This window comes from Dryas octopetala, chromosome 7, assembly GCF_963921425.1.
Source record: "Dryas octopetala chromosome 7, drDryOcto1.1, whole genome shotgun sequence".
Classification (NCBI taxonomy): domain Eukaryota; kingdom Viridiplantae; phylum Streptophyta; class Magnoliopsida; order Rosales; family Rosaceae; genus Dryas; species Dryas octopetala.
Genome location: NC_141372.1, coordinates 419,743 through 444,314, shown reverse-complemented (window position 1 = coordinate 444,314; position 24,572 = coordinate 419,743). Strand labels below are relative to the sequence as shown.

Below are 24,572 nucleotides of genomic sequence, written 5' to 3'. Positions count from 1 at the left end.
AGAGAGAGAAGGGAGATTAGGCAAAGGGGAGGGGTGGGTGGGTCGCGCCACCCATGGGAGGGGTGGGGTCGACCGGTGAAGGGGAAGGGTAGGGTCGCGCCGACAGTAGAGAGGGGGTGGGGTTGCGCCGACGGTGGGGATGAGTTGCCTGCCAAAATTGGCAAAATATGTTTTTTTTCTTAATACAGGAACAAAATAGGAAAAAATGGGCAAAAAAAATGAGGGGGTGGCTAACTCAGTAATTTTTAGGTGGTCTGAATTACTCCCCCATCCCCCTCCCATTATCCCTTAATTCCTTTTTTTTTTTTTTTTTTTCCTTGGTGTGACATTATTCCTGAATTCCAATCTCCAACAACAGCAAATTTCAATCCCTGTGGCAATTATAATCCACGTACGGCCCGCAGGACCCACGCCCCACTAAAGAGTAAAAAGTTTCCAAAACTTGGCAGATGCAAAACGCGTGAACTAAAACTGGAAAAAAACACCTCTATCCTTCTTCCAAATATAGCCGTTACACACTTACACACTTACACACAACACACGTCACCTTCGTTACTACTCCGTAAAGTGTAAACCACCACCTCACTTTCCCACCTCAGATATTCCATCTTCCCAAGCCATCATTTAATTCTCAAATTTTGTAGAAAACCTACTTTGCGCTATGTTTCGTACTACTCTCCATCACCTCCGCTTCTCCACCAGCCACCCCCAATCTCCGCCACTCCCTACTATACTTGAAAAAATTAATTAAAAATGCTTGTTTCAGTTTTTTTGGTCATTTTTCTACCGTGCGTAGGCATGAGCGCGGTGTTCGTAGTCTACATGTGTCTCTTATGGTACGCTACCAATAACCAGACGACCGAGTTTCGGTTGCCGGTCAAGCAGGTTTCCAAGAAGGGCTTGTCGGCCTCTGAGCTCGACAAGTTGCCCAAAGTCACTGGGAATGAGCTGGTCATTGGGAGAACAGAGTGTGCGGTGTGTCTGGACGAGATCGAGGCAGACCAACTTGCTCGGCTGGTTCCCGGTTGCAACCACGCCTTCCATCTCCTGTGCGCCGATACCTGGCTTTCTAAGCAGCCCTTTTGTCCACTTTGTAGGACCAAACTCCAACCTCAACAGTTTTTTAATTCCTCTGAAAATCCATGCTAAATATTAAAAACCAAAAGCTACCTCTGCTTTTGGTTTATCGATCGTACCCAATTCAATAATATTTTCATGTATCTGTGTTGTTCAAGTTAAGAATATAGCGATCGAATTGATCGATATTCATCATGGTCTTACTTGATTTGTTCATTTAATTGAAAATATATATCTACTTCTTTTGCTACTGTATTAACACTAATTTCTTTGATTCATTTATTAATTGTTCTGGCGGCAATGAAGTCATTAAGAATTTCTGAGTTGCGCTGCGCATATATACAATATTATAATACCATTACTACATGCATGGTTAGAAAACTGAGATGGGATTTTATTCTGTCAATCCAACGGAGCAGGGATTAACATAAAACATTTCCAGACTTTTCTGTATACAAAGAGTTGGAATAAATAAAGTGTTAATAATATTAGTAGTTTAGATTGTGTGCTAGCTAGACTGCTAGTAAGTTGTAAAGTTCATGTAGAGCCAATGCCGTCGCGTCAGGTCACGGTGTAAATGAGCAGGTGGGTCTGTGGGTGAATGGCGCATGACCATTTGGACCCCAAAGTGCATGGGCTGGGTTTGGTGGCAAGTTGGCGGTGCGTCTGTCACTGAGAAAATTACAGTATAAGGAGCCCATAGGTATCAGACTTTGAGCTACATATGGAATAGTGTGTATAGGAAAGTAAATAGCTGGGTAGAACTTATTCTTCTCCATTAATGAATTCCCACCTGAAAATTGTAATTAATAATGCACAAGTACATACGTCCATATATACAACTCAGTGACTCGCCTAATCAATGGCCAACCCAACCTCCACATAATTCAGTTACTTTCTGCACACGTACACAATTCACCAGCTGTAAAAATAAATCTTTTAGAAATTCTTTAAGAAAGAAAATTACTAATTTAATAACTAGTCAGTGACAGATCTAAATAGTTAGTGATGGGTCTCTACAACAGTTTTCTTTTTTGTGGTTGTAGTGGGCTTCCAACCCGGGAGGAGGAGTTGGGCCCGTTGGGGCACAATGGCCTTAGCCACCTCCTCTGGTAGTTAACTGTTTTTTTTTTGGGCAACTCTGGCAGTTAACTTAGTTGTTGCTTGTTAGTAAATTTAAATCAACAGTTCGAGAAAATTAACGTTACCCACGAAAAATTATAGGGTATTATAACTGATATATCACCATGTGGTATAATCAATTCAACGTGTAAGGATATTATTGGACGATGTGTTTATATTAGTAGGGTATAATATTGATAACATTCAGTCATATTATAATACATAAACTAGTTATAACATGTGTCAGTGTATCAGTTATACATAATAATTTTTCCGTTACCTACAAGTAATATAACTTTGTCAAATTTGAGAGGGGGATCTCTTAGCTGAGAAATTATTGTGTGTGACCGTAACACCACGTCATCATACTATGTGGTGTTACCAATCCACTTAAATTGTAACATATGTCAATCATTCATTTCTAAAACTCTAAACCTTAAAAAATACTTTTAAAATCGTACATGTGTTATAATCTGAGTGGATTAGTAACACCACGTCATTATGCTACGTAGTGTTATAGTCACATACAATAATTTTTCCTTATATGAAGTGAATCATATGTCGATTGATACACTACAAAAAATATGAGTAAAGCACACCCTCATTGGTGGCATAGAATGAGGTGGCAATTAGGCAATAGAGACTGAAGTGTCTCGATTTTAACAAAAATGGGTGTCAATTGGGTAATAGAAACTGAAATTCCTAATTGACACCCCATTTTGTGCCACAAATGAGGGGTGTGCTTTGCTCGCATTTCTTGTAGTGATATTAAGATTATAGGACACAAATTATGTTAAATTTGTTATATTAATTTGTTTATTTAGAGGTTGGAGTTGTATATATATGTACATATATGGACCTCTTCTAATATTGTAAACTTAGAGACTATTAGACTATTAAAAGAGTGAAAAACCAAATAAAGGATTTGAATGCAAAAGTAGACTATGTATATATAATAGATGATGATCACAAAAATTCATCAGAACTAATGTGATTTAATTTCGATTTAATGTAACAATATATCAAAATAAGTAGACTTTTCAAATTTCAAATAGTATGTACAAGAATAGTGTTTTTTCTGTCCTGAAGTATATCTGTATATATATAAGAATACTTCGCTTGAATGTCTCAAAAGTGAAAAGTTTAAACTCGTTACTTATATAATCGACCTTTTTCTGCACTTCAGAGCATTTTTGTTATATTGTGGACTTCACAGCAGTTGCACTTGCACTCTCCTAATGGTGCGAAATTTTATACAATATTAAAACTTCAGCTACTTTTTATTTTCCTAGAAAAATAGAATAAAACAACTTTCCTCAAGTCTTTAAAATTATAAAAGTACACTTGGCCAAAAAAAAAAAATTATAAAAGTACAGTGGCCAAAAATAAAAGGCTTAATTATCGATTTACCACCAAAAACTGTAACTCATTCCCACTTTACTATCTGAAAGTTTTTTTGTCCCAGATTACCACCTGTAACTTACATCCGTGTCCCATTTTACCTTATTCCGTTAACAATTCCGTTAATGCTGACGATCTGGCCGTTAATACTGACGTGGCGCGCTAGATGTGTGCCACGTGTCACATCTTTTTTTTTTTCGCATTTTTTTATTTTTATAAACTTTGAAAACTAATTAAAAATAGCTCTGAACTCAGAAAAATACACGAAAAATTCCTACGGACTCGTCTTGACTAGCACTAATTTACTATAAGGTTAAATTACCAATTTTCCCTCTAAAAATTTCAAAAAAAAATTTGAAAGTCCAAATTTATTTCTAAACAAATTAAAATAAATTTTCCTTTATTAAATAAATTCTAGAAAAAATTCTAGAATTTTCATAAACTCTTGGACAAATTCTCAAAAATATTTTGAAAAATTACCAAAAGCCTGTTTTAGAGAATTATTTCGAGACTTTACAGAAATTATAGAATTTTTTCTAGAATTTATTTTATAGGGAATTTTATTTTTCTCTAAGACCGAGAGGTCTTTTGGGTAGCAAGTGTTCACGAGAAAGGTATTGTTAGTTTTTAGAAGACTAACGGTGCAGACCTCATATTTTTTGGAGTTCGGGAGATTATTCTATGAATTTCCAAAGAGTCTAGAGTATTTTAATTTTCTAGAAATAAATTTGAACTTTCCAAATTTTTTGGAAATTTTTAGAGGGAAAATTGGCATTTTGACCCCATAGTAAATTCGTACTAGTCAAGACAAGTCAGTAGGAATTTTCCGTGTATTTTTCTAAGTTCGGAGTTATTTTTAATTAATTTTCAAAGTTTATAAAAATAGAAAAATCAAAAAAATCAAAAAATACAAAAAAAAAAAAAAAATGTGACACGTGACGCACATCCAGCGCGCCACGTCAGCATTAACGGAATTGTTGACGGAACAAGGTAAAATGGAACACGAATATAAGTTACAGGTGGTAATCTGGGACAAAAAAACTTTCAGGTGGTAAAGTGGGAATGAGTTACAGTTTTGGGTGGTAAATCGATAATTAAGTCAAAATAAAAAATAAAAAAGTACAGAGGCGTGTAATGAAATAGTCCCTCGCGCCACCTGTTTATATCTTAATTTGACACGAAGCCTTCACTCGCTGGCTAGCAGGTCACGAACTCCGATCTAAAGAGAAAAAGCCGCTTTGGCTTTCTCTTATTTCAACAAGGCAATGCGGATAGACATGTGGCATTACTATTTGGCTGTTAGCTTTTGATGGCCCCGCTCTGATAGCGAATCATTTTAGGTTATTAAACAAGCCAACTTCTGGCCCAAAAAAAGCAACCCGGCAAATTTCTTTTTCTACTATTATATATACAAAGAAATCGAATTGGAGACATATAAATTGATAGAATTAATAGATTTCTCTGTTTATTCTTGTTCACTTGTTTTTAGTTTTCATTTTCTTTTTGTTGAAAAAGATCGATCATATATAATCATTGACTCATATTGGCTCGAAGATCATCACATCTAGAGAGAAGGAGGATGTCATGAAAAAGAAAGAAAGCATAAAAGATAAAATTGGAGTTCAGGAGAGCTTAAAATCCTTATAGGAAGGAATTACATGCAAGTATATTGAAAAGCCTAATTTATTTATTTCTTAAAAAATTTAAGCGAACAATTAAATTAAATGATCATCTGTTGATATGGTGTACATAATAAGTTCTAAGATTTGAGGGACCAAAAGTGAATCATAAAAATAAAATATTTAACCTTTCATCTATATATATGTAAATAGACAGTGAGGTTGTGAGTTTAATAAACATATGAATCTATTTAATTGAGCTATGCTTATTTCCTTATTGGAACTTTAAAATATATTTTTATTTTACTTGATTTTAACACAATATATAAAGATCGAGTTTATAAAATTTAAAGATCTTAAACATTTAGAGGCTCAAAATCGTTGGCTCAGTTTCATTTTCCTCAATACCGGCCCTGTTAGTGGGTTTAATATGTCATTTTGCAAAGTTGTTCTTTAAGATAAGAAGCATCGTTGTAGTGTATTTTTACGTGTCTTGAAAAAATGAAAAGTGTGTATTGAACAAGAAAGAAGTGAAGACTATATATTTCTTTTACAAAATGTGTAAGAAGAAAAACAAATGTGAGCAAGAATAAAGAGTAATATCGGGCAGTATGGTTACTGGTTAGATCGAAACATAGAAATTATAGAATAGTCGTTGAAGGAGTATCCCTAGGAGACTTGGAGTGTTTGGTTGAGGTGGTTGGATCGATCATTGATGTAAATGGAGATATGTATGCACCTCGTACGTAAAGCCCTCATTTTTTCCCAGAAAAAGGAATAATAGAGTTGAAAAAGAGAAAGCGGAAGGGAGCGACATGTGTCCCTCTGTTGGTTTGGCTTTCACAACTCACAAGCATCAATTCAAAGTCCTTTATGACTACACGGACCTTGCCCTTTGGCGCATTGCCAAGTGCCAACTGACAGCCCATAGCATGATATATATAGCAATATCCTAGCATGCTATAGACAAACCAAGTACCTATACGCGTGGCACATTGTGGTTTACTTGGGTTGACCTATTCTAGTGGGGTCAATTTCGAGTTGATCTTTTGGGTAAAAACTGTGGTGGTGATTAGAGAAGCATCAGATTTCCAGGTACGCTACAAGTAGGCTATTAGTGTCTCCACGGAAGATGAAGGCTTCGTGATGTATTGATGGGGTTATTCAGCATAGGCTGGAGTTAATGACGTGGTAATTAAGAATAAGGTTCTTTGGAATATAAGTAGTGTTGGGAGGATATATATATAGTGGAGGCTGCTATTTATATTTCAGAGCTAACTAGTACTCTTGTTTGATTGTTTCTTCCTTTTAGAGAGAGAGAGAGAGAGAGAGATGAAGAAGGAGATCATGAACCTGAAGATCAGTCATGAATATAAAGCTGTAACCAACGGTGATGCTGAGAGGGTCTCAGGCTCTAGATTTTCATCTCTCCTGGCCTCCCCAGATCGTGACTATCTTCTTTCTCCAACTGGAAATCAGGTACGTAATTCTCTCTCTCTCTCTTAGTTTTTCTCTCGCTCTTAGTAAATTAATTAAGTAATTTTTACACACATATTTTTTTGCTTTTGGCCTAACTTGGGACCTTTCAAGGAAAATTTTCCAGCTGAATCTAGCTTGTCCCCTGCTAAAAGAAAAGTAAAAATGATGATAAACTTTGTTAAATTAATTTGTTAATTAGTTGATGAATGAACTATCAAAAGTCAATTAATTAAGAGAAAATAATTAATGGATAAAAGAACAATTTTTTTTTTCTTACTGATCGAGTAAAAGGCTGATATTGATATCAAGTACTTATTTCGAATAAGAAACTTTCTAGAAATACTATTCTGTATTTCTTTCGATATTTTTTTAATGAATTCTCCGATATAATTTTCTGACATCCATACTAATAATTCTGAAATTTGTACTATATATTTCTCAAAAACATAAAATATTACTGCAATTGCGTATATTCCTTAACTAAATCCTTCAATTAAACCTTAGATGAAAATTAATAAACAGGATCTAAGGGAGGTAGAAATAGATATATTTGGTGGCAGATTGATCTTAAACGAGCTTGTTCAACCTACCTATATATATGTATATATGTGTATATATATAATAAATATATTATATACTGATTCATATGACACCTAAAAGTAGAGACTAGCAAGGAGAACTTAGAAATTTCCGATTAATCATTAATCATGAACCGATCGAATAAATATATCTTAAAGCATGTGTAACGTCAAGTTATTCTAGGGAGGATATTTGTGACTCTCGTGTTAAGTTGCAATGTAAAGAATTCAAGAAGACGAACAAGCTAGTTTAGAATAATTAATTATGTTACAAATTAATTCAAACTGTTTGCTATCTCTACTACGAATTTAAGATTGAGCTTAATGTACATATACCGTGGGCATGGGTACGTATATATGTACTCGATCGGAGTCTTACTTATTCAGTATTTTAAGTATACGAGTTACTAAACTCGATTTCAAACTAAGATTTGATTGAAGCTAGAGGTTCTTCATGATTCACGTATGGCTGAGGGAACGTGTACGTAAGTGCATGCTGATAATCTATACAAAAAACTGTGCTGTCAATATATATATTATATATATTATGTCAAAGCTAGCATGTAAATCTTTTGATTCTATTCAAATTTTTGAAAGTCTTTTTGGCCTGTTTGGGTTGCATTATAGTTTCCATGGCTCCACTTGTATGTTTTCAGCTTTCTTTTCTTTTTTTCCACGTGCCTTATGAATCTATTAAGTTAATTTGTGGCCGCAATAGTCCATGTGAAACAAAGATTGCGAAACAAAATTAAAAGTTTTTGAACGGTGTTTGATTTTTGTGTTGTACGTATAGTCAGGAAATATTATGCGTAGACTTTTGTATATTCTTGTATATTATACTGTCAACCAGGAAAGCATTACTTGATCCTACCGAGCTAGTATATATACTCGTGTAATTAAGTATGCAACTCCTTGATTTTATCATAGGTGATTAGGTGTGACTGGTATTTGGCCTGAGAACATTACTATTTAATTTATGACGACCCATAAAGGTTTTTGTCGGTCACTCTTCGGTGCGAAACTGTACGTGGAGTGTAATTAAATTTTGTAAGGATGTATATTTTAAATTATTTTTTTTCTCTGTTGTATTTACTTGAATTTTAATTTTAGTCATGTAATTTTATTTTTTGGCCAAATAGGGGTTTCTTTTTGTGTGCAAATTATAACTTACAGTCCAAATGTTTGAAGTGTTTTATAACTTGCACCTTATCGTTTTAATTTTTTTAATTTAATATTTTAATTTAATTACAATTGACTAGTATCATATATATGTCTGACCGTCTAATTATATGTTAATTGATTTGATAATTGCCGATCATATATTTTTGTCGACTTGTAAGGTCAAATCTTTTCTTGGGCATTTTCGTTAGATCAAGCTTGATATGGGTTTGGTGGGTCATTCAAAAACCAAAATCCATACCAACTGAAGCTTTTTTAATAATGCATTATGAGAGGTCATTCGGCCTTACAAATAAGCCAAAATGTAGGATTCGTAATTGCTACATCGTCAGTTAACGTTTGATTATAAGATCAGATGAACAATAATAATTAATTACAAGTAAATTAAAATGTTAAATATTAAATTAAAAAAATTAAAATGATATAGTGCAAGTTGTAAAATAGGCGAATCTCAAGTATATATGTAAATTATAATATGCTCTTTTTATTAATTGAAGCATAAATGGGGATGTAAAACGTTCAGTTTGGTTTCACTTTACAAAATTCATTTATCAATACAGCTCTTCAGTCTGGGATGCTAGTTGTCACGAGATGCACATGGCAAATTTGGTGTCTTAATCAGTATGGCAACCACTTTGGTGCTGTCCAGAGAGAACCACAGTAAAAGGACATGTGGCATCTCGATGGTCAATTTTGTCCCAACATCAATCTTATTGGTATAACACGTGGTCCATTGGCACCTCTCCACTTGTAATTTGGTAGAACATCATTTTCAAGCTTTTCTAGATTCTAGGCCCTAGGCTCAAATTTTTGGGGAAGGCATTCGGTGCACTGCTGTCTATCTTATTAGGTCACTCCCCACTCAACTGTTCCCTTGTCGGAATTATTCAAGCGACCCATTCTCCAATCAATTGGGATTATTACATCTTTCATTTGTCTTAATTATTGATATTCGATGCTTCTAGCTAGTCCATTGGCAAGCAGTTCGGATATATATGCATATATTTGGGCTTAGAATCAATTATCTAAATTTAATAAATTCTCTTTATTAATTATTGCATTCCCAATTTGATTATTAGTAGTCTTCTAACAATTAATTTGATGGTAATTAAATTGGCTTTTCCTTTTTGAATTTTTGTTTTAATTAATTAATTGCTAGAACTGGGATTTCCTCTTGTTGTAGGTGAAGGTTTCTGATCTTGATGGCAAGATCATAGGCCTCTACTTCTCAGCCAATTGGTACCCGCCATGCTGGAACTTCAACCAAGTCCTGGTTGATATCTATGAGCAGCTGAAGAACAGTGGGTCCAATTTTGAGATTGTGTATGTATCATCTGATGAAGACTCTGACACCTTTAACATCTACCATGCATGCATGCCATGGCTGGCCATTCCCTTTTCTGATTTGGAGACCAAGAAAGCTTTGAACCGTAAGTTTAGCATAGAAGGTATTCCCAGCTTGGTTATTTTGCAGCCTAATGATAATAAGGATGAGGCTACTTTGCATGATGGAGTTGAACTTATTTATCGCTACGGTGTCCAAGCCTTCCCTTTCACAAAGCAAAGGTTGGAAGAATTGAAAAATGAAGACAGAGAGAGACATGAGAACCAAACCTTGACAACTTTACTGACAAACCATGACAGAGACTATCTTTTGGGTCACCCAAGTCCTAAACAGGTACATGGTGGATGTATTTTTTAGAGAAACTTATATCGATCGAGAATGTAAAGTCTTGCCTTATATAAATAATATCTACGTCTATCTTTTGTATGTATACAGGTGCCTGTTGCTTCATTAATAGGAAAAACAATTGGACTCTACTTCTCAGCCCATTGGTGCGTTCCAGGCGTTAACTTCACTCCCAAGTTAATCTCCATCTACAAGAAGATTAAGGAGCAAATGGTAGTAGATGATGAAGATGCAGGGGAGGACTTCGAGATAGTGTTTGTGTCGAGTGATCGTGACCAAACATCGTTTGAGTCCTGCTTCAATACCATGCCTTGGCTGGCATTGCCTTTTGGGGATCCTAACATCAAGGAACTTGTGAAGCATTTCGATGTCAAAGGCATCCCTTGTTTGGTAATTTTAGGGCCTGATGGTAAGACAGTGACCGAGCAGGGTAGAAATCTTATAAATTTATACAACGAAAATGCGTATCCCTTCACAGACGCACAGTTGGAATTACTAGAGAGAAAAATGGATGAAGAGGCTAAGAACCTCCCAAGGTCGGTGTACCATGGAGGGCACAGGCACGAACTCAATTTGGTGTCAGAAGGCAATGGAGGTGGACCCTTTATATGTTGTGATTGTGATGAACAGGGATCTGGGTGGGCTTATCAGTGTCTTGAATGTGGTTATGAGGTGCATCCCAAGTGTGTCACAGCCATGACTCATGACAGCTTCAGTACTCCTACTCAATAGGTCATTCATTTGAGGCCATATATGGATGCTTGTGCTAATAGCCTAATACTAATGTTGCTAATTAAACTTGATTGCTGTGCTATATTTTAATATGTCTGCCTTATGAAATATTGAAGCTGTACGTATTATATTTCTGGTTTCGTTTGTTAATTTTGTATTAGGGATTGGATAGCCTCTGAATCATTTATATGTAATGTAATGTGCTTCTCATTTCCCAAGTAATTGGGTTGGGACTTTATTTTTCATGCTATTTTTAGTTCGTTGAGCCATTTTCATTTAAAAGTGATATTTAAGAGGTGAAAGCATATTTTTCATTTTCGAAAAAGATATTTGAATTTAAGACTTATTCTAACTAAATCAATAATTAATTGCTTAGAAATGAAAGCTTATGATTGCCCATAAAAGTATAAACTTATTGTTCGTTAATGTTATAACACGTAAATTAATAACCTCACGATCTTTTAAAAAATTTGGTAAAAATGGATAATTAAAAGTGAAATTAAAAAAAAAAGAAAAAAAGAGAGAAAGTAGTTTTGTTATATTTCTAGGCAGTACAATGGGCGGGCCACGGCTCCATAATATCCAGCGGTCCTTATTGGGCTGGGCCTAGAACTTAAAGTTCATAGTCAGGATCCAAGTCCACGAGGAAATTGGATCAATATCGCGTGAAGTTCGGTGCGCTTGGGAAGCCGTCGTTATGGGCTGGTAGAAATTTCAGACAACTGGCCTATAAAACCGAAAACGGACACGTGAAATGAATTGCGTAACAATAAAGCCAGCACCGTCAGAGGAAACTGTCGCCAACTCTGTGTCTAATGATCTCCATTGCGAATTGCAAAGCGTATACTTGGGCAAAAGGCGAAGGAGAATGATTCTCAGGACCATCCAGAGGGAAAAGCAAAGCACAGAATAAAGCATTAGAAGCAAACTACTCCTAAACACACTTATAATATGCTCTGCTCTCATCGCGTTTAAACCTATAGACACTTGGAACTCTGAAATTCTCTCTCTCTCTCTGTTTATCTCTCTCTGTCTCTTTAGATGGGACTCTGTTTCACAAAATCCCATTCCCATGACATTCCAATCTCTTCCTCATCAGATTCACCTCCTCACTACCAACCAATACCCAATAAGACCCATCACCCGTTTAAGCCAACTCCATCAAAACCAAACCCTTATTCGGGTTCTATTGCCAAGACCCCTTCATCTTCACAAACTGGAGCCATCCTAGGAAAACCTTACACTGACATAAACGCCTTCTATACCCTCGAAAAGGAGCTGGGGAGGGGTCAGTTTGGTGTGACCAGTCTTTGCACAGAGAAGGCCACGGGGAGAAGGTACGCGTGCAAGTCAATATCGAGGCGAAAGCTTGTGACAAGTAAGGACATGGAGGATGTTAGGAGGGAAATTCTGATACTACAGCACTTGACGGGCCAACCCAATATTGTGGAATTCAAGGGGGCTTTTGAGGACACCCAGAATCTGCATTTGGTTATGGAGTTGTGCTCCGGTGGTGAGCTTTTTGATCGGATTATTGCCAAAGGGAGCTACTCAGAGCGTGAAGCCGCTGCCATTTTTCGACAGATTGTGAATGTGGTTCATGTGTGTCACTTCATGGGAGTCATGCATAGGGACTTGAAGCCTGAGAATTTCTTGCTTGTGAGTAAGGATGTGAATGCCCAGCTAAAAGCAATCGATTTTGGACTCTCTGTTTTCATTGAACAAGGTTAGTCAGCCTCAAAACTTTATTTTTTATTTTTTATTTTTGCACGATTTAGTTTAGTTTTACAACTCATTCTTCTATTACTTTTGTGATTATAAATATTCTGATTCATCCTAAAATTTGTGAAAAAACTAAATGGTATATAGATATTAATTTGTTGGTCTATTTCCATTCTTAGCTTAAGGATGTAAATTAATTGTCCAGTATACTATTTTAAAAAGTTGCGTGTGTAACAGACTAATGCTACTCTGGGTCAAGAAGACCAAGTCAATGATAAAAGGACAGGTCAACCAAGTCAACCGTTTCATTAAAGAAGAAGGAAAAAAGGATAAAGAAAACAAACACAACCTGTTGCGCATCACATCATGACTAGATTGGTCACTAGCGAGTTACACACTTTTTTGTGTCCATGGGGAGGGGGGTTCTGGAGTCTAGGACCATGGATTTTCACTCCAAATAGGAAAATACCACTTCACTATGGTATTTCATATCTAATAGAAGAAAAGTAAATTTGACGGTGCTAGTTCTCTTTTGGACAACAAGAAATATAATAATTATGGTTAATTGTTAAAATAAATTTGATATTGTAAAACAATTTTAGAGCTCTGGTGGTTGTCATAATATAGCAGGGTAATTGCTTTTATCTTCCAGGCAGTACTTGCATATAAAATATAAGTATGGCCAGAAAGTATATATCTACCCTAATTACTGTAATTTTGCAATCACAATCGATTTTCAGACTGCAAACTTTATACCTTCAGGGCAGTATTACTGGAAGCAATTGATGGAAAATAGGTCATGCACAAATTTTATTTCTGTATGTTCTTGACATCTGGTCTGTGGAGTTCAATTTCATGATCTATGCTGAGGAATGACTTGTTAATAATTCTGCAGGGAAAGTGTACAGGGACATTGTCGGGAGTGCCTACTATGTGGCCCCAGAAGTGTTGCGGCGGAACTATGGGAAGGAGATAGATATCTGGAGTGCTGGAGTTATATTATATATTCTTCTAGCTGGAGTTCCTCCATTTTGGGCTGGTAGGTAAAGTGGATACGTTTTTTCAGTGGATACCTTCAAAAATGTTGGCACTCTATTAACAATGTAGGGGTGCATACATCAAAATTTAGGGAGCTCAAGTAATTTACTTTAATTTATATTTCCAGTAATTCAGCTATGATATCCTCCTTATTCCTTAATGTGGCATCAGGTGGGTAGTGACTGGTCTGGCCATGCCTTTGGTTTACCAATAAAACAGTATCATGCGTGTGATGTATATCTTTTGCGCTAATGTTATTTATTTATTCTTTTTTTAACTTTTATTCTATGCTTTTGATCTGTGTGTACTTCTTCTGTTTTAGAGACTGAAAAGGGGATATTTGAAGCAATTTTAGAAGGCAAAATTGACTTGCAAAGCTCGCCATGGCCTTCTATATCTGATTCCGCAAAGGATCTCATCAAGAAAATGTTAGCCAAGGACCCTAAGAAAAGGATTACAGCTGCTGAAGTTCTTGGTAAGTGCATAATTGCTTGTCAACTGTTAACAGCAAATGTTAGTGAATCATCTGAACTTATTTATATTAAGGTTGCCTCTTGAGTAAATGGAAGTCAAAATTACATCTCCTCTTTTCAGTAGTTGATCTTAACCATGAGATATGATCATCACCTGAGGTAAATTGCCTCTCAAAGGGATTGAAGATGTATTTTGTCATGGGATTCAAATCATCCTACGGTTCATCATTAATGTGGACCACTGATTTGATTGGGAAAGTTGTCTATTAATATCATTTGCATTGTGTTTTTAACCAGAACATCCATGGATGAGGAAAGATGGTGCAGCCTCTGACAAACCTATTGACAGTGCTGTTCTAATTAGGATGAAGCAGTTCAGAGCAATGAATAAGCTGAAGAAACTTGCTCTAAAGGTATGATTCATTACACCTCCATTTTCAATTGTTCACAAGATATTCTAAATGATGATAGTTGTTCCTTGGGAACAAAGCCACTTCATATATTGTTTTTACACAATTTTCACAATCTGATTAACTTTGTGTACATGTGTTGTTTTCCTTTGTTTTTTCTTTTCCCTTCTATTTTTCATCTCCAATTTATGTAAGCAACTGGAATTTGGATTTAAAGGTAATAGCAGAAAACCTTTCGGAAGAAGAAATTCATGGCCTGAAACAAATGTTCAACAACATGGACACTGATGGAAGTGGTACAATCACATTTGAAGAACTTAACACTGGATTATCAAGGCTGGGATCTAAGCTTACTGAAGCAGAAATAAAGCAGCTAATGGATGCTGTGACTACTACTAAACTCTATCTCATACTCGCTGTTCTGATCAGTTTACTTTCCTGAACATTCTAGTTACGATTTTCTGTTTTCTGGTTAGGCTGACATTGACAAGAATGGGAGTATTGATTACACCGAATTTATTACTGCTACCATGCATCGTCATAGACTGGATAAGGAGGAAAATTTGTACAAGGCTTTCCAGTACTTTGACAAAGATAAAAGCGGGTTAGTTTACTGCTTCTCTAAAACTCATCAATTGAGATATATATATTAATTGTGTGGTGTTGGACTTATGAATTGGGTTCAATTGTACTTGAATTTCACTGACTTGTAAAAGCTTTACCAGGTTTATCACAAGAGATGAGCTAAGACAAGCAATGACTCAATATGGGATGGGAGATGAGGCTACTATAGATGAAATCATTGATGATGTGGATACTGATAAGGTGCTGATATGTTTTCTGTGTCTTGTCTTCAATTTCTTAATTCTGCAATGCTATCCACATGACTGAATAGTGAACATTTTATACTGATTTTAATTATAAATATTGTATATTTGTAGGATGGGAGAATCAATTACGATGAGTTTGTAGCCATGATGAGACAGGGGAGTTCATGATTCTGATGATAAACAAAGATAGGTTGATTGCTTGTACCCTGATCCACGATCAAATAAAAGACTCCATGTCCAAGCTCTGCCTCTGTAGGCTTTGGCGCTTTGAATCAGTTTCTACTTCATCACTGTGTATAGCGGATAGCTAATTTGTCTTTGAACTTAATGTTAATAAATAAACTCAAACTGTTATGTATATTATTATATGACTAAGTTAATAATGATCCAATATCCGAGTCACATGTTGTAAATATTGCCTTGTACGACTTAAAAGTTAAAACTACATCTTTTTGTGCTAACTGTGATGTAAGCGACATGTCGTTTATGAGACCATGTTTGACGTTTGAAAAAGAGATGCAGTGTGAGTGTTGCGTGGCCTATATGAGAGATTTTTCTTTGCGGGACATGTCGTATGAGGCATCCTCTCGTAATGAAAATAGAGAGGAATGAGGATGTTCTCTCCCCTCGGGTTGAAGTCTACTCTACAAGTGATTTGAAACGTTTGATGATTAATTCAGTATTAATTTAATTTTTTTGGTATAAATTATTAATTTGAAAATTTATTTTTGGTCACCACCTTCTTTACAGGTAGTGAAGCATTACCTTCCAATAAAAATTTGATAAGTGACATTTTCTAAAAATTGAATAAAGAAAAAGAAAGTAACTTTGTCATTAACTTCTATTTTTACCTTTAAAAAAGACACTTGTCAAGTTTTGAAAAATGAATTCATTAATTTGATTTGGTCCTCCAAGTCAAAATCAAGAGTCAAGACACAGATAAATGAAACGACATGTCGCTCTGATAAATGAAGCAAGGTTCATTTTTTAATAAGTTTGATCTGCTTTGACATTTTTGGAGGGAACTCGCCGTAGTGCAGAGAAAGCATGACAAAGCAAGCTCTGAATTCGTTGGACCATTTGCATCACACTATCCTCCAATTTTTAAATCCGTCCACAGCTTCTTTATCACAGGCACGACAAGTCCATGCCCAAATACTCAAGACTGGCCTCTCCAATGATACCAATCTCACCACCAAGCTCCTCTCTCTCTACGCCAACAACCTCTGCTTTGTCGACGCAAACCTCGTCCTCGATTCGATCCCAGAGCCCAACTTGTTCTCCTTCTCTACCCTTATTCACGCTTTTGCAAAGCTCAATCACTTTGGCCATGCTCTTCGTTTGTTTTCTCAAATGCTGTCTCGAGGCCTCCCTCCAGATAGTTTTGTCTTCCCTAGTGTCGTCAAGGCCTGTGCTGGACTACCAGCTTCCAAAGCTGGGCAACAGGTTCATGGCATTTCCTTTGTATCTGGGTTTGCTTCGGATTCTTTTGTGCAATCCTCTTTGGTACATATGTATGTGAAATGTGGCCGAATAAGAGATGCCCACAAGCTCTTTGATAGAGTGCCTCAACGGGATGTGATTATTTGCAGTGCTTTGATTGCTGGGTACTCTCGCCAAGGGTGCGTAGATGAGGCCATGCAACTCTTGTATGAGATGAAGGGTATGGGTTTGGATCCTAATGAAGTCTTGTGGAATGGGATGATTGCGGGTTTTAATAATAGCAGGTTATATGCCCATGCGGTTGCTGTATTTCAGAAGATGCATTCAGAAGGTTTTCAACCAGATGCGTCTAGTATTTCTAGTGTTCTTCCTGCTTTAGGAGACTTGGAGGATTTAAATATGGGGATTCAGATTCATAGCTATGTGGTCAAACAGGGACTTTGGTCGGACAAGTGTGTTGTCAGTGCACTTATTGATATGTATGGGAAGTGTGCCTGCGCATTAGAGATGTCACAAGTTTTTGAGGAAATGGATCAAATGGATGTCGGTGCTTGCAATGCTCTAGTTACAGGGCTTTCCCGAAATGGTCTTGTTGACAATGCACTGGAGGTATTCAGGCAATTTAAGGACCAAGGGATGGAACTGAATATTGTGTCTTGGACCTCCATCATTGCTAGTTGTTCTCAGAATGGGAAGGACATGGAGGCTTTGGAGCTTTTTAGAGAAATGCAGATTGAGGGTGTGAAGCCAAACTCTGTGACTATCCCTTGCTTGCTTCCAGCTTGTGGCAATATCGCAGCCTTAATGCATGGGAAGGCAGCCCATTGTTTCGCAGTCAGGAGGGGAATCTCTAATGATGTGTATGTGGGTAGTGCATTGATTGATATGTATGCAAAATGTGGAAAAATCCAATTGTCTCGGCTTTGTTTCGACAAAATGCCCACCAGAAATTTGGTTTGCTGGAATGCAGTTATGGCTGGATATGCAATGCATGGAAAGGCCAAGGAAACTATGGAGATATTCCATTTGATGCAAAGGAGCGGAGAGAAGCCTGATATTATCAGCTTTACCTGTGTATTGTCTGCATGCAGCCAAAATGGTCTAACTGAAGAAGGATGGTTTTATTTTAACAGCATGTCAAAAGAGCATGGTGTAGAAGCAAGAGTGGAGCATTATGCTTGCATCGTGACACTTCTTGGTCGTTCCGGAAAACTTGATGAGGCTTATTCCATGATTAAGAAAATGCCATTTGAACCAGATGCTTGTGTTTGGGGAGCTTTACTAAGTTCTTGTAGAGTTCACAGTAATGTGACTTTAGGCAAGTATGCTGCTAAGAAACTCTTTAATTTAGAACCAAAAAATCCTGGGAACTACATTCTTCTGTCCAATATTTATGCTTCTAAGGGCATGTGGACTGAAGTAGATAGAGTGAGGGATAAAATGAAGAGTCTGGGTTTGAGGAAGAACCCCGGCTGCAGTTGGATTGAAGTCAAGAATAAAGTACACATGCTTCTAGCGGGAGACAAAGCGCATCCTCAAATGAACCAAATTATTGATAAGTTAGATAAATTGACCTTGGAGATGAAGAAATCAGGATACTTCCCCAACACCCACTTTGTATTGCAAGATGTGGAGGAACAAGACAAGGAGCAGATTTTGTGTGGACACAGTGAAAAGTTGGCAGTTGTGTTAGGGATTCTGAACACTCCTTCAGGCTCTTCCCTTAGGGTAATTAAGAACCTCAGGATATGTGGTGATTGCCATGCTGTTATAAAATTCATATCTAGCTTTGAGGGGAGAGAGATTTCAGTCCGAGACACCAATCGCTTTCATCATTTTAAAGACGGAGTTTGTTCTTGTGGAGATTTCTGGTGAATTCTCAGCACGGTGACTAGGTGCTTACTCTTCAAGAGATTGAAGTTACATCCAACTCCAAGTCATTAAGTCCTTCGAGCACAATGTTGAGACAAGACAATAATTGAGACAAAGTGTGCATTCACAGTGAATTAAGGTGATGAAACTAAGCTTAAATACTTCTATTCTGGTCCTTTACAATGTTAAAAGCACTGTGAATAATGAACTAATCCTTAGCATAATAGTTTTGGCCGTAAAATAATGAACTAATCTTTCACCGTGGTGATAAATGAAACCAAACTTATTTACTACTTTTGGCCGTAAAATATAACTAGAAACTTTATTGCTCTTAAAGTGGTTCTCTCAGCTAGCTGAAGGCATGTTGTTTGTAGGAAATGCAACCTTTGTGGTATCATTGTTGTAGCCTTCTTTGGGCTGCATACAAAGAATAGAAGATTCTTCAAGAATGAATCTCAGTTTGAGGTACTTCATGTAGCCTCGTTTGTCTACTAGAGTTCATGGTAAAAATGAATGATACTTGCAATTTGGCTTTCTAAGTATACATGCTTTCTTTTTTTGTTGTGCAGCTCTCTTTTCAAGAGTGATTGTATCTTCTAAGCAATTTGCAATGAAGTGGCAATGTGAAGACGGTTAAGACTTGCTTCTTAAGCTAGCAAGTCCAGGCAACAACTTAGGGTGCGTGTATGATCTTCGCATGTTGTCGAAAAGGTATTTAGTCCCAAAAAGAAGAGTGGAGGAGGATACATTTCTCTCAATTTACCTGTAACGTGAAAAAGTGAGGTAACGAAACCATTGCTGGTGGGAGCTCATCTAATCGGAAAATTTATATTTTTTCGTTTTCTAATTCAAAATTCTCATTCTAAGAGTATGAAAAACACTTGTAGCCTTGTAGGCTTATAGTTGATATCTTTAGTCAATGTTAGAGATAGGAACGCTTCCATTTTGCTTTGTTTTATCTTCAATTTTTTAAGTCTTGGGTCCAGATCGGGATAGGGTTGGGCCATAATAACCAAGCCCAAGCCCGGGTACACAAGTCGGGCTGGGACCAAGCCTTTGAAAAATCCCAATTGAACTTATTTTAGGAATTTTTTTAGATGTAATTGAAACAATAGTAGTATTAAAGAATCTTTAGTTAAAAGATACACTTCATGTCAGAGTAACTATTTGTGTAATTTAGTTAAAATGAATTAGTAATCACCCAATAAAAGCGAAGAATTTGTACCAGCCTCCCCTAGGAAAAAATCAATTATTTTACATGCAGCGGGCATACAGAAAACTAATGAGGACACTATAAAAGCTATAAAAATGTGTTAATAAAAAAAAAACTATAAAAATGTGTATTACATCTTTCTGTCCAATAAAATAAAAATCTTTATTTTTGTAATTTACACTGTTCAACGGTATCAACTCGGAAGGACAACTCCTAACCTGAGTGTTGGTTAGACAAGCAAATCAAGAGAATGGCACGGAAACAGGGCTCTAAAGGGTTTTGTCAGTGATTCTAACTATCCTAACTGCCAACGACCGCCTGCATGACATAAATAGTCTCTCATCATATCCTGCCAATAAATAAAGGAAAAAAAGAAGAAGAAGCAGAAATTAAATAATGAAGCAAATGAAACTAATGGTCGGAATATGCTTTAGAATATGGAGATTAAATATCAGGTTTCTTTATTGACTAGGATATGGAGATAAATAAATATGATGAAGAAATGGGGAAGGTTATACTTCGGCAAATTTAAGACACAATACCCCAAGATAACCTGCCTAGTAATATCATGCTTATGCAGGGGAAGCGTGGCACAAATAAGATAAAAAGGAAAAATTATGCTTTATTGCCACTTTTATATATATATATATATATATATATATATATATCAATTCAGCACCTTTCATCATCTAAAAGGAATAAATCTCTCAACCTATTTTCTGGGGTAAGGCCACTTACAGAGCATATGCTAAACACCAATTACAGGGGAGAGGCTACATACATCTGAAAAAATTAAGATAAGGTTTTCTGCAGAATGCCACTTAATAGTGCAGTGGCTAAAAAAACGCCAGGACGACACGTGAAGCATACTAGCTAGACACCTTCCAGAACAAAACCATCTAGAAACATGGAAATATAAAAGAGATGAAATGACGTATTCACATATTAGTGACTTAAGAAGTACCTTCACATACAATGTCTTAGGCTTTGTACTCTTCAAGATGCATCCACTTCGTAGAAGACCACTTGTTACCCCTTATCACAGGGCATCCACCTATAACAAACCATAACATGCATCAAAATCTTAACATTAATTATATGTTGGATGACTAAAACCTACAAATGATGAACATGAGGATTAACATTGCAACAAAGGTCTATCCTACTCTTCTTAAGTGCAAGACGCTCTTAGCCAATGGAGAAAATGCATAATAGCTAACCATGCAAACTTGATGGGTCTAGAGTAGCATCAGGCCTCATGCTCCAAAATAGTAATGCATCACCCCTTTTAGGTTTCACTGAAAGTCCCTGTTTACCACATTCAGATAATTCATTCCACCACCGCACAGAGCTGATATTCCCCTTTGCAGCAGGAAACACTGTCTCACCACCTTCTTCAACATCTGACCTGAACCAATGACACAAGAGATGAGAGATGGCAAAGAGAAAATTGAAAAAACCACATATAAGACACAAGACACAAGACACAAATTTAATTACTGTAGTAACTACATTGAACATAAGGGAAGAGAGAAACCATCTTACAGATACATCAGAAGAGTGGCAAGCCGTTGACCTCCATTCTTGGTGTTGAACTCATCAAGGAAGTAATCAAAATGTGCATCGTATTTCTGCCCAGCTTCATAGTGGAGAACTTGAAGTCCTTCTCCATGCTCTGAAAATTGTATTTCAGATTAAAAATCATCAGAGCATGCATGAATCTAGGATATAACAACTTCATATTCACCGAGCCCGGGGAATTAACATTAAAAATATAAGAGTTCATTTACAAAATGCCACTTGCTTACATAGCATCACAGATGACACTTCTAATGATCTAATATAGAACTCTTTTATCTAGCTTTGTTAACAGACATGTTAATGCATCTTATCGACCATGGACACAAGTCACACCACCAGTGACATGTTTTTTCTTTTTGAATTTCAGAATAGAAAAACAATTTGTTCAAAAGAAAAGTGTCACAACACAAGTCTCTGATCAAATGATCTTTTGAGAAAAAGAAATCTGGATTGGAAGAAGCACAAAGGTGTAGGTATCTACTCTAGCAGTCACATACCTACAGGAATGAAAGTGAAGTCTGCTATTCTCTTTTCAATATCCCTAATTATTTTATCGCGTCCTCTCTTCAGAAACATTCCAGAACTTGTGCGCACCCTGCAGAGAAGGATTTATAGGGTTTCACACAACTACATATATCGTCTTAATCTGAAGGGTAATCTGTAGGGTTGAGATGGAATACTTAGAAATCCATACCTACTATCTTTGCTCTTCCCGGTCTTGCTATCAACAACAGTCGACTTTACCATATGAGGCTTAGCAAGGTTTATTAAGTAGTCACATTCTTCCTTGGACTGTTCAAAATGATATCAAGCATTAACATTCTTGGACAGTAAAATAATTTATTCAACACTCATTTGAATGAATGACATTCAAGGTTTCAGAAAGTATAATATAGACTCACAAAATAAACTATTAGTCAGTAAATCTTGAAACTCCAAGACCTTCTGAACAAAGGCTGTACAGAGCACATTTGATAGAACAAATGTGAGAAGCAGATCAACAGAGAGAGAGAGAGAGGGATTGAGACCCCTCTCAATATATGTGCTTTAACATCTCATTGCTAAATAGTGAATGCTCCGAGAAAGATCTGTTTTCTTGACCTACAAATTCTTCAAAGGTCTACCATGTGGATGATATATTGATATGAATAAAAGGACAAAACCAAAAAAGAGGAAACTAACCAAGAAATTGTGATATATGAAAGCTCTGGGCTCCCAAGAAATCACTTCGGTCCACTGCTCTCCTCTCTTCCCCAATCCATCCCCTCTGAAAAATATAATTAGATGTATTTCATAGTCCAGGAAAAGCAAATTAGCTTAAATTACAAGCAGATCAAATTCATCGACACCGTAGATTTATGAGCTAAATGCGTACCTCTCAACGGTCCTGCGCCTAAAGGAACTGAGATCGTTCGGCGAAGAGTCGTCGGTGGTGCTATCGGGAAGGGATACAATTCCGAAAGCCAGAAGCATCAGAAGCACCACCGAGAGCATGAATAGCATCGACAAGACGAGCGTGAAAGTCGACCATTTCTTGCTCTGCAACCGACTATACCTCCCCTTCGCCATTGCTGAATGAGCTCCAAACTATAAAGCTCTGATCGGGTAACCAAAACCCTAATGCTCATGCAATAACGAGCTCTGCGTACTTAACTTCAAATTTCTCTATGGCTCTCTGAGTCTGAGATACGGAGCTTTGAAAATCGAAGCCGAGAAGGGCTTAAGAGTGCTTGAGTCGTTTTTGAAACCTGTCCGTTATTTATTTATAAGTACCAAAATCTGTTGTTAATAGCTTTTCTTTTTGGGTCAAGTTGTTGTTAAAATAGTTTATTCCACGAGATTGCCCTGCTCTTCATTCAGAATGACCTACTTCTAAACTGTGGGCGGCTCAGGAAATGGGTATTCTAGTAATATCAAAGGTCGTGGTTTACATTTCCAGCTTTTGGAGTCTTGTGGGCTGCTCATTGGTTATGACTCGGAGATACTAAAATTCAACTCGTCTTCTTACAACCATATCTTTCTTTCCTTTTTTCCTTACAACCATATCTTTCTCTTTTGTAGTTTTCTATATATGTTTCATTAATATCTTTTCTTTTTTTTCTTTTTTCCTGTTATCGATTTTTAATTTCCTTTTATGAGTACCCATTGTTGGATTTATACTAAAACTCCTTACCAAAAAAGTATATTAAAACTACACCCCTTCGATGGTATGCTTTAGATTTCGGACGCCACCTTGCCAGGGCTTTTTCTCCATGGCAACATCAGGTTTCTTTATTGACTATAATACGGAGGTACAATATCATATAGATAAATATATATATATATATATATATGTGATGAAGAAATGGGGAAGGTAATATATCAGTAAATTTAAGTTGATACCCAAGATAGCCAGCCTACTAATATATCACGCTTATGCAGGGGAATCAAGGCACATATCGGATAATAAGGAAAATAAAAAAATTATGCTGTAGTGCCACTTTTTTATCTAATTCAATTAAATTTCTCAGACCAATTTTCTGCAGTAAGGCCACTTACAGAGAAAAGGCTAAACACCATTTACAGGGAAGAGGCTAAATACTCTCCCATCTGAAAAAATTAAAAGAAGGTTTTTCTGCTTAATTGTACAGTGGCTTAAAAAACGCCAGGAACCACCTGTGAAGCGTAATCATGCTAGCTAAACACCATTCTAGACCAAAACCATCTAGAAACATGGAAATATAAAAGAGATGAAATGACTAAGATTCACATATGAGTGACTTAAGAAGAACCTTCGCATACTCTAAATTTAAAAATGCATCTTAGAGCTTGCATTTAGTGGATGCATAGAAAATAAAACAGAGAACAAAAGCTATACTCCAGGGCTGGTTTTGAAGCTCAAATTACTGCAGCAATGGGATAATGCTGACCCTTTGAGAAATATGCTTCATTTATGGCATTCCAAATGGACCAGCCAGCAAGCAGGTAGTCACAAAAAAGTATGTCCTATGTCGTATTTAATGTTGATTTTGTTTAAACCCGTGATTTGTGAATAGGCATCTCTGGTTGTGTTTTTGCACATGGAGCAGAGTCAAGAGTGGGTTATCAATTACACTTCTCCAAATGACCTTCCT

At 36.5% G+C, this 24,572-nt stretch overlaps 5 protein-coding genes across 9 annotated transcripts; 4 read left to right on the top strand and 1 right to left on the bottom strand.

The window, feature by feature from the left end:
* Positions 1-753: 753 nt before the first annotated feature.
* On the top strand, positions 754-1,149 carry LOC147278038 (RING/U-box superfamily protein). Its single transcript, XM_086252588.1, has one exon. The coding sequence runs from the start codon at positions 754-756 to the stop codon at positions 1,147-1,149; it is 396 nt and encodes a 131-aa protein (XP_086108714.1).
* A 5,243-nt stretch (positions 1,150-6,392) lies between these two features.
* Positions 6,393-11,127, top strand: LOC147278037 (putative nucleoredoxin 2). Of its 2 annotated transcripts, XM_086250865.1 has the most exons (4): positions 6,393-6,410; positions 6,532-6,698; positions 9,639-10,133; positions 10,236-11,127. In XM_086250865.1, the coding sequence occupies exons 2-4, from the start codon at positions 6,552-6,554 to the stop codon at positions 10,875-10,877; spliced, it is 1,284 nt and encodes a 427-aa protein (XP_086106991.1). In that variant the 5' UTR covers positions 6,393-6,410; positions 6,532-6,551; the 3' UTR covers positions 10,878-11,127. The 2 variants fall into 2 exon arrangements, with proteins under 2 accessions (XP_086106991.1, XP_086106989.1); XM_086250863.1 differs by lacking the exon at positions 6,393-6,410 and having other exon boundaries at positions 6,475-6,698.
* Positions 11,128-11,672: 545 nt separating this feature from the next.
* On the top strand, positions 11,673-15,795 carry CPK29 (calcium-dependent protein kinase 29). Its single transcript, XM_086250862.1, is given in 9 exon segments — positions 11,673-12,603; positions 13,495-13,638; positions 13,960-14,112; positions 14,408-14,523; positions 14,738-14,905; positions 14,997-15,124; positions 15,246-15,345; positions 15,462-15,506; positions 15,508-15,795. Coding segments are annotated over 9 exon segments (1,572 nt in total). The 5' UTR covers positions 11,673-11,918; the 3' UTR covers positions 15,541-15,795.
* Positions 15,796-16,397: 602 nt separating this feature from the next.
* Positions 16,398-19,480, top strand: LOC147278035 (Pentatricopeptide repeat (PPR) superfamily protein). 2 transcript variants are annotated; one of them, XM_086251959.1, is made up of 3 exons: positions 16,398-18,804; positions 19,040-19,130; positions 19,235-19,480. In XM_086251959.1, the coding sequence occupies exon 1, from the start codon at positions 16,398-16,400 to the stop codon at positions 18,666-18,668; it is 2,271 nt and encodes a 756-aa protein (XP_086108085.1). In that variant the 3' UTR covers positions 18,669-18,804; positions 19,040-19,130; positions 19,235-19,480. The 2 variants fall into 2 exon arrangements, with proteins under 2 accessions (XP_086108085.1, XP_086108086.1); XM_086251960.1 differs by lacking the exon at positions 19,040-19,130.
* Positions 19,481-19,966: 486 nt separating this feature from the next.
* Positions 19,967-23,256, bottom strand: LOC147278034 (2-oxoglutarate (2OG) and Fe(II)-dependent oxygenase superfamily protein). Of its 3 annotated transcripts, none has more exons than XM_086249756.1 (8): positions 22,835-23,256; positions 22,642-22,726; positions 22,154-22,251; positions 21,957-22,054; positions 21,424-21,553; positions 21,099-21,286; positions 20,843-20,932; positions 19,967-20,196 (listed from the first exon to the last, which is right to left on the bottom strand). In XM_086249756.1, exons 1-7 carry the CDS (start codon positions 23,026-23,028, stop codon positions 20,859-20,861), a joined length of 867 nt encoding a protein of 288 aa, XP_086105882.1. In that variant the 5' UTR covers positions 23,029-23,256; the 3' UTR covers positions 19,967-20,196; positions 20,843-20,858. The 3 variants fall into 3 exon arrangements, with proteins under 3 accessions (XP_086105882.1, XP_086105881.1, XP_086105880.1); XM_086249755.1 differs by having other exon boundaries at positions 19,967-20,227; positions 20,853-20,932; XM_086249754.1 differs by having other exon boundaries at positions 19,967-20,227; positions 22,835-23,255.
* Between the last annotated feature and the right edge of the window lie 1,316 nt (positions 23,257-24,572).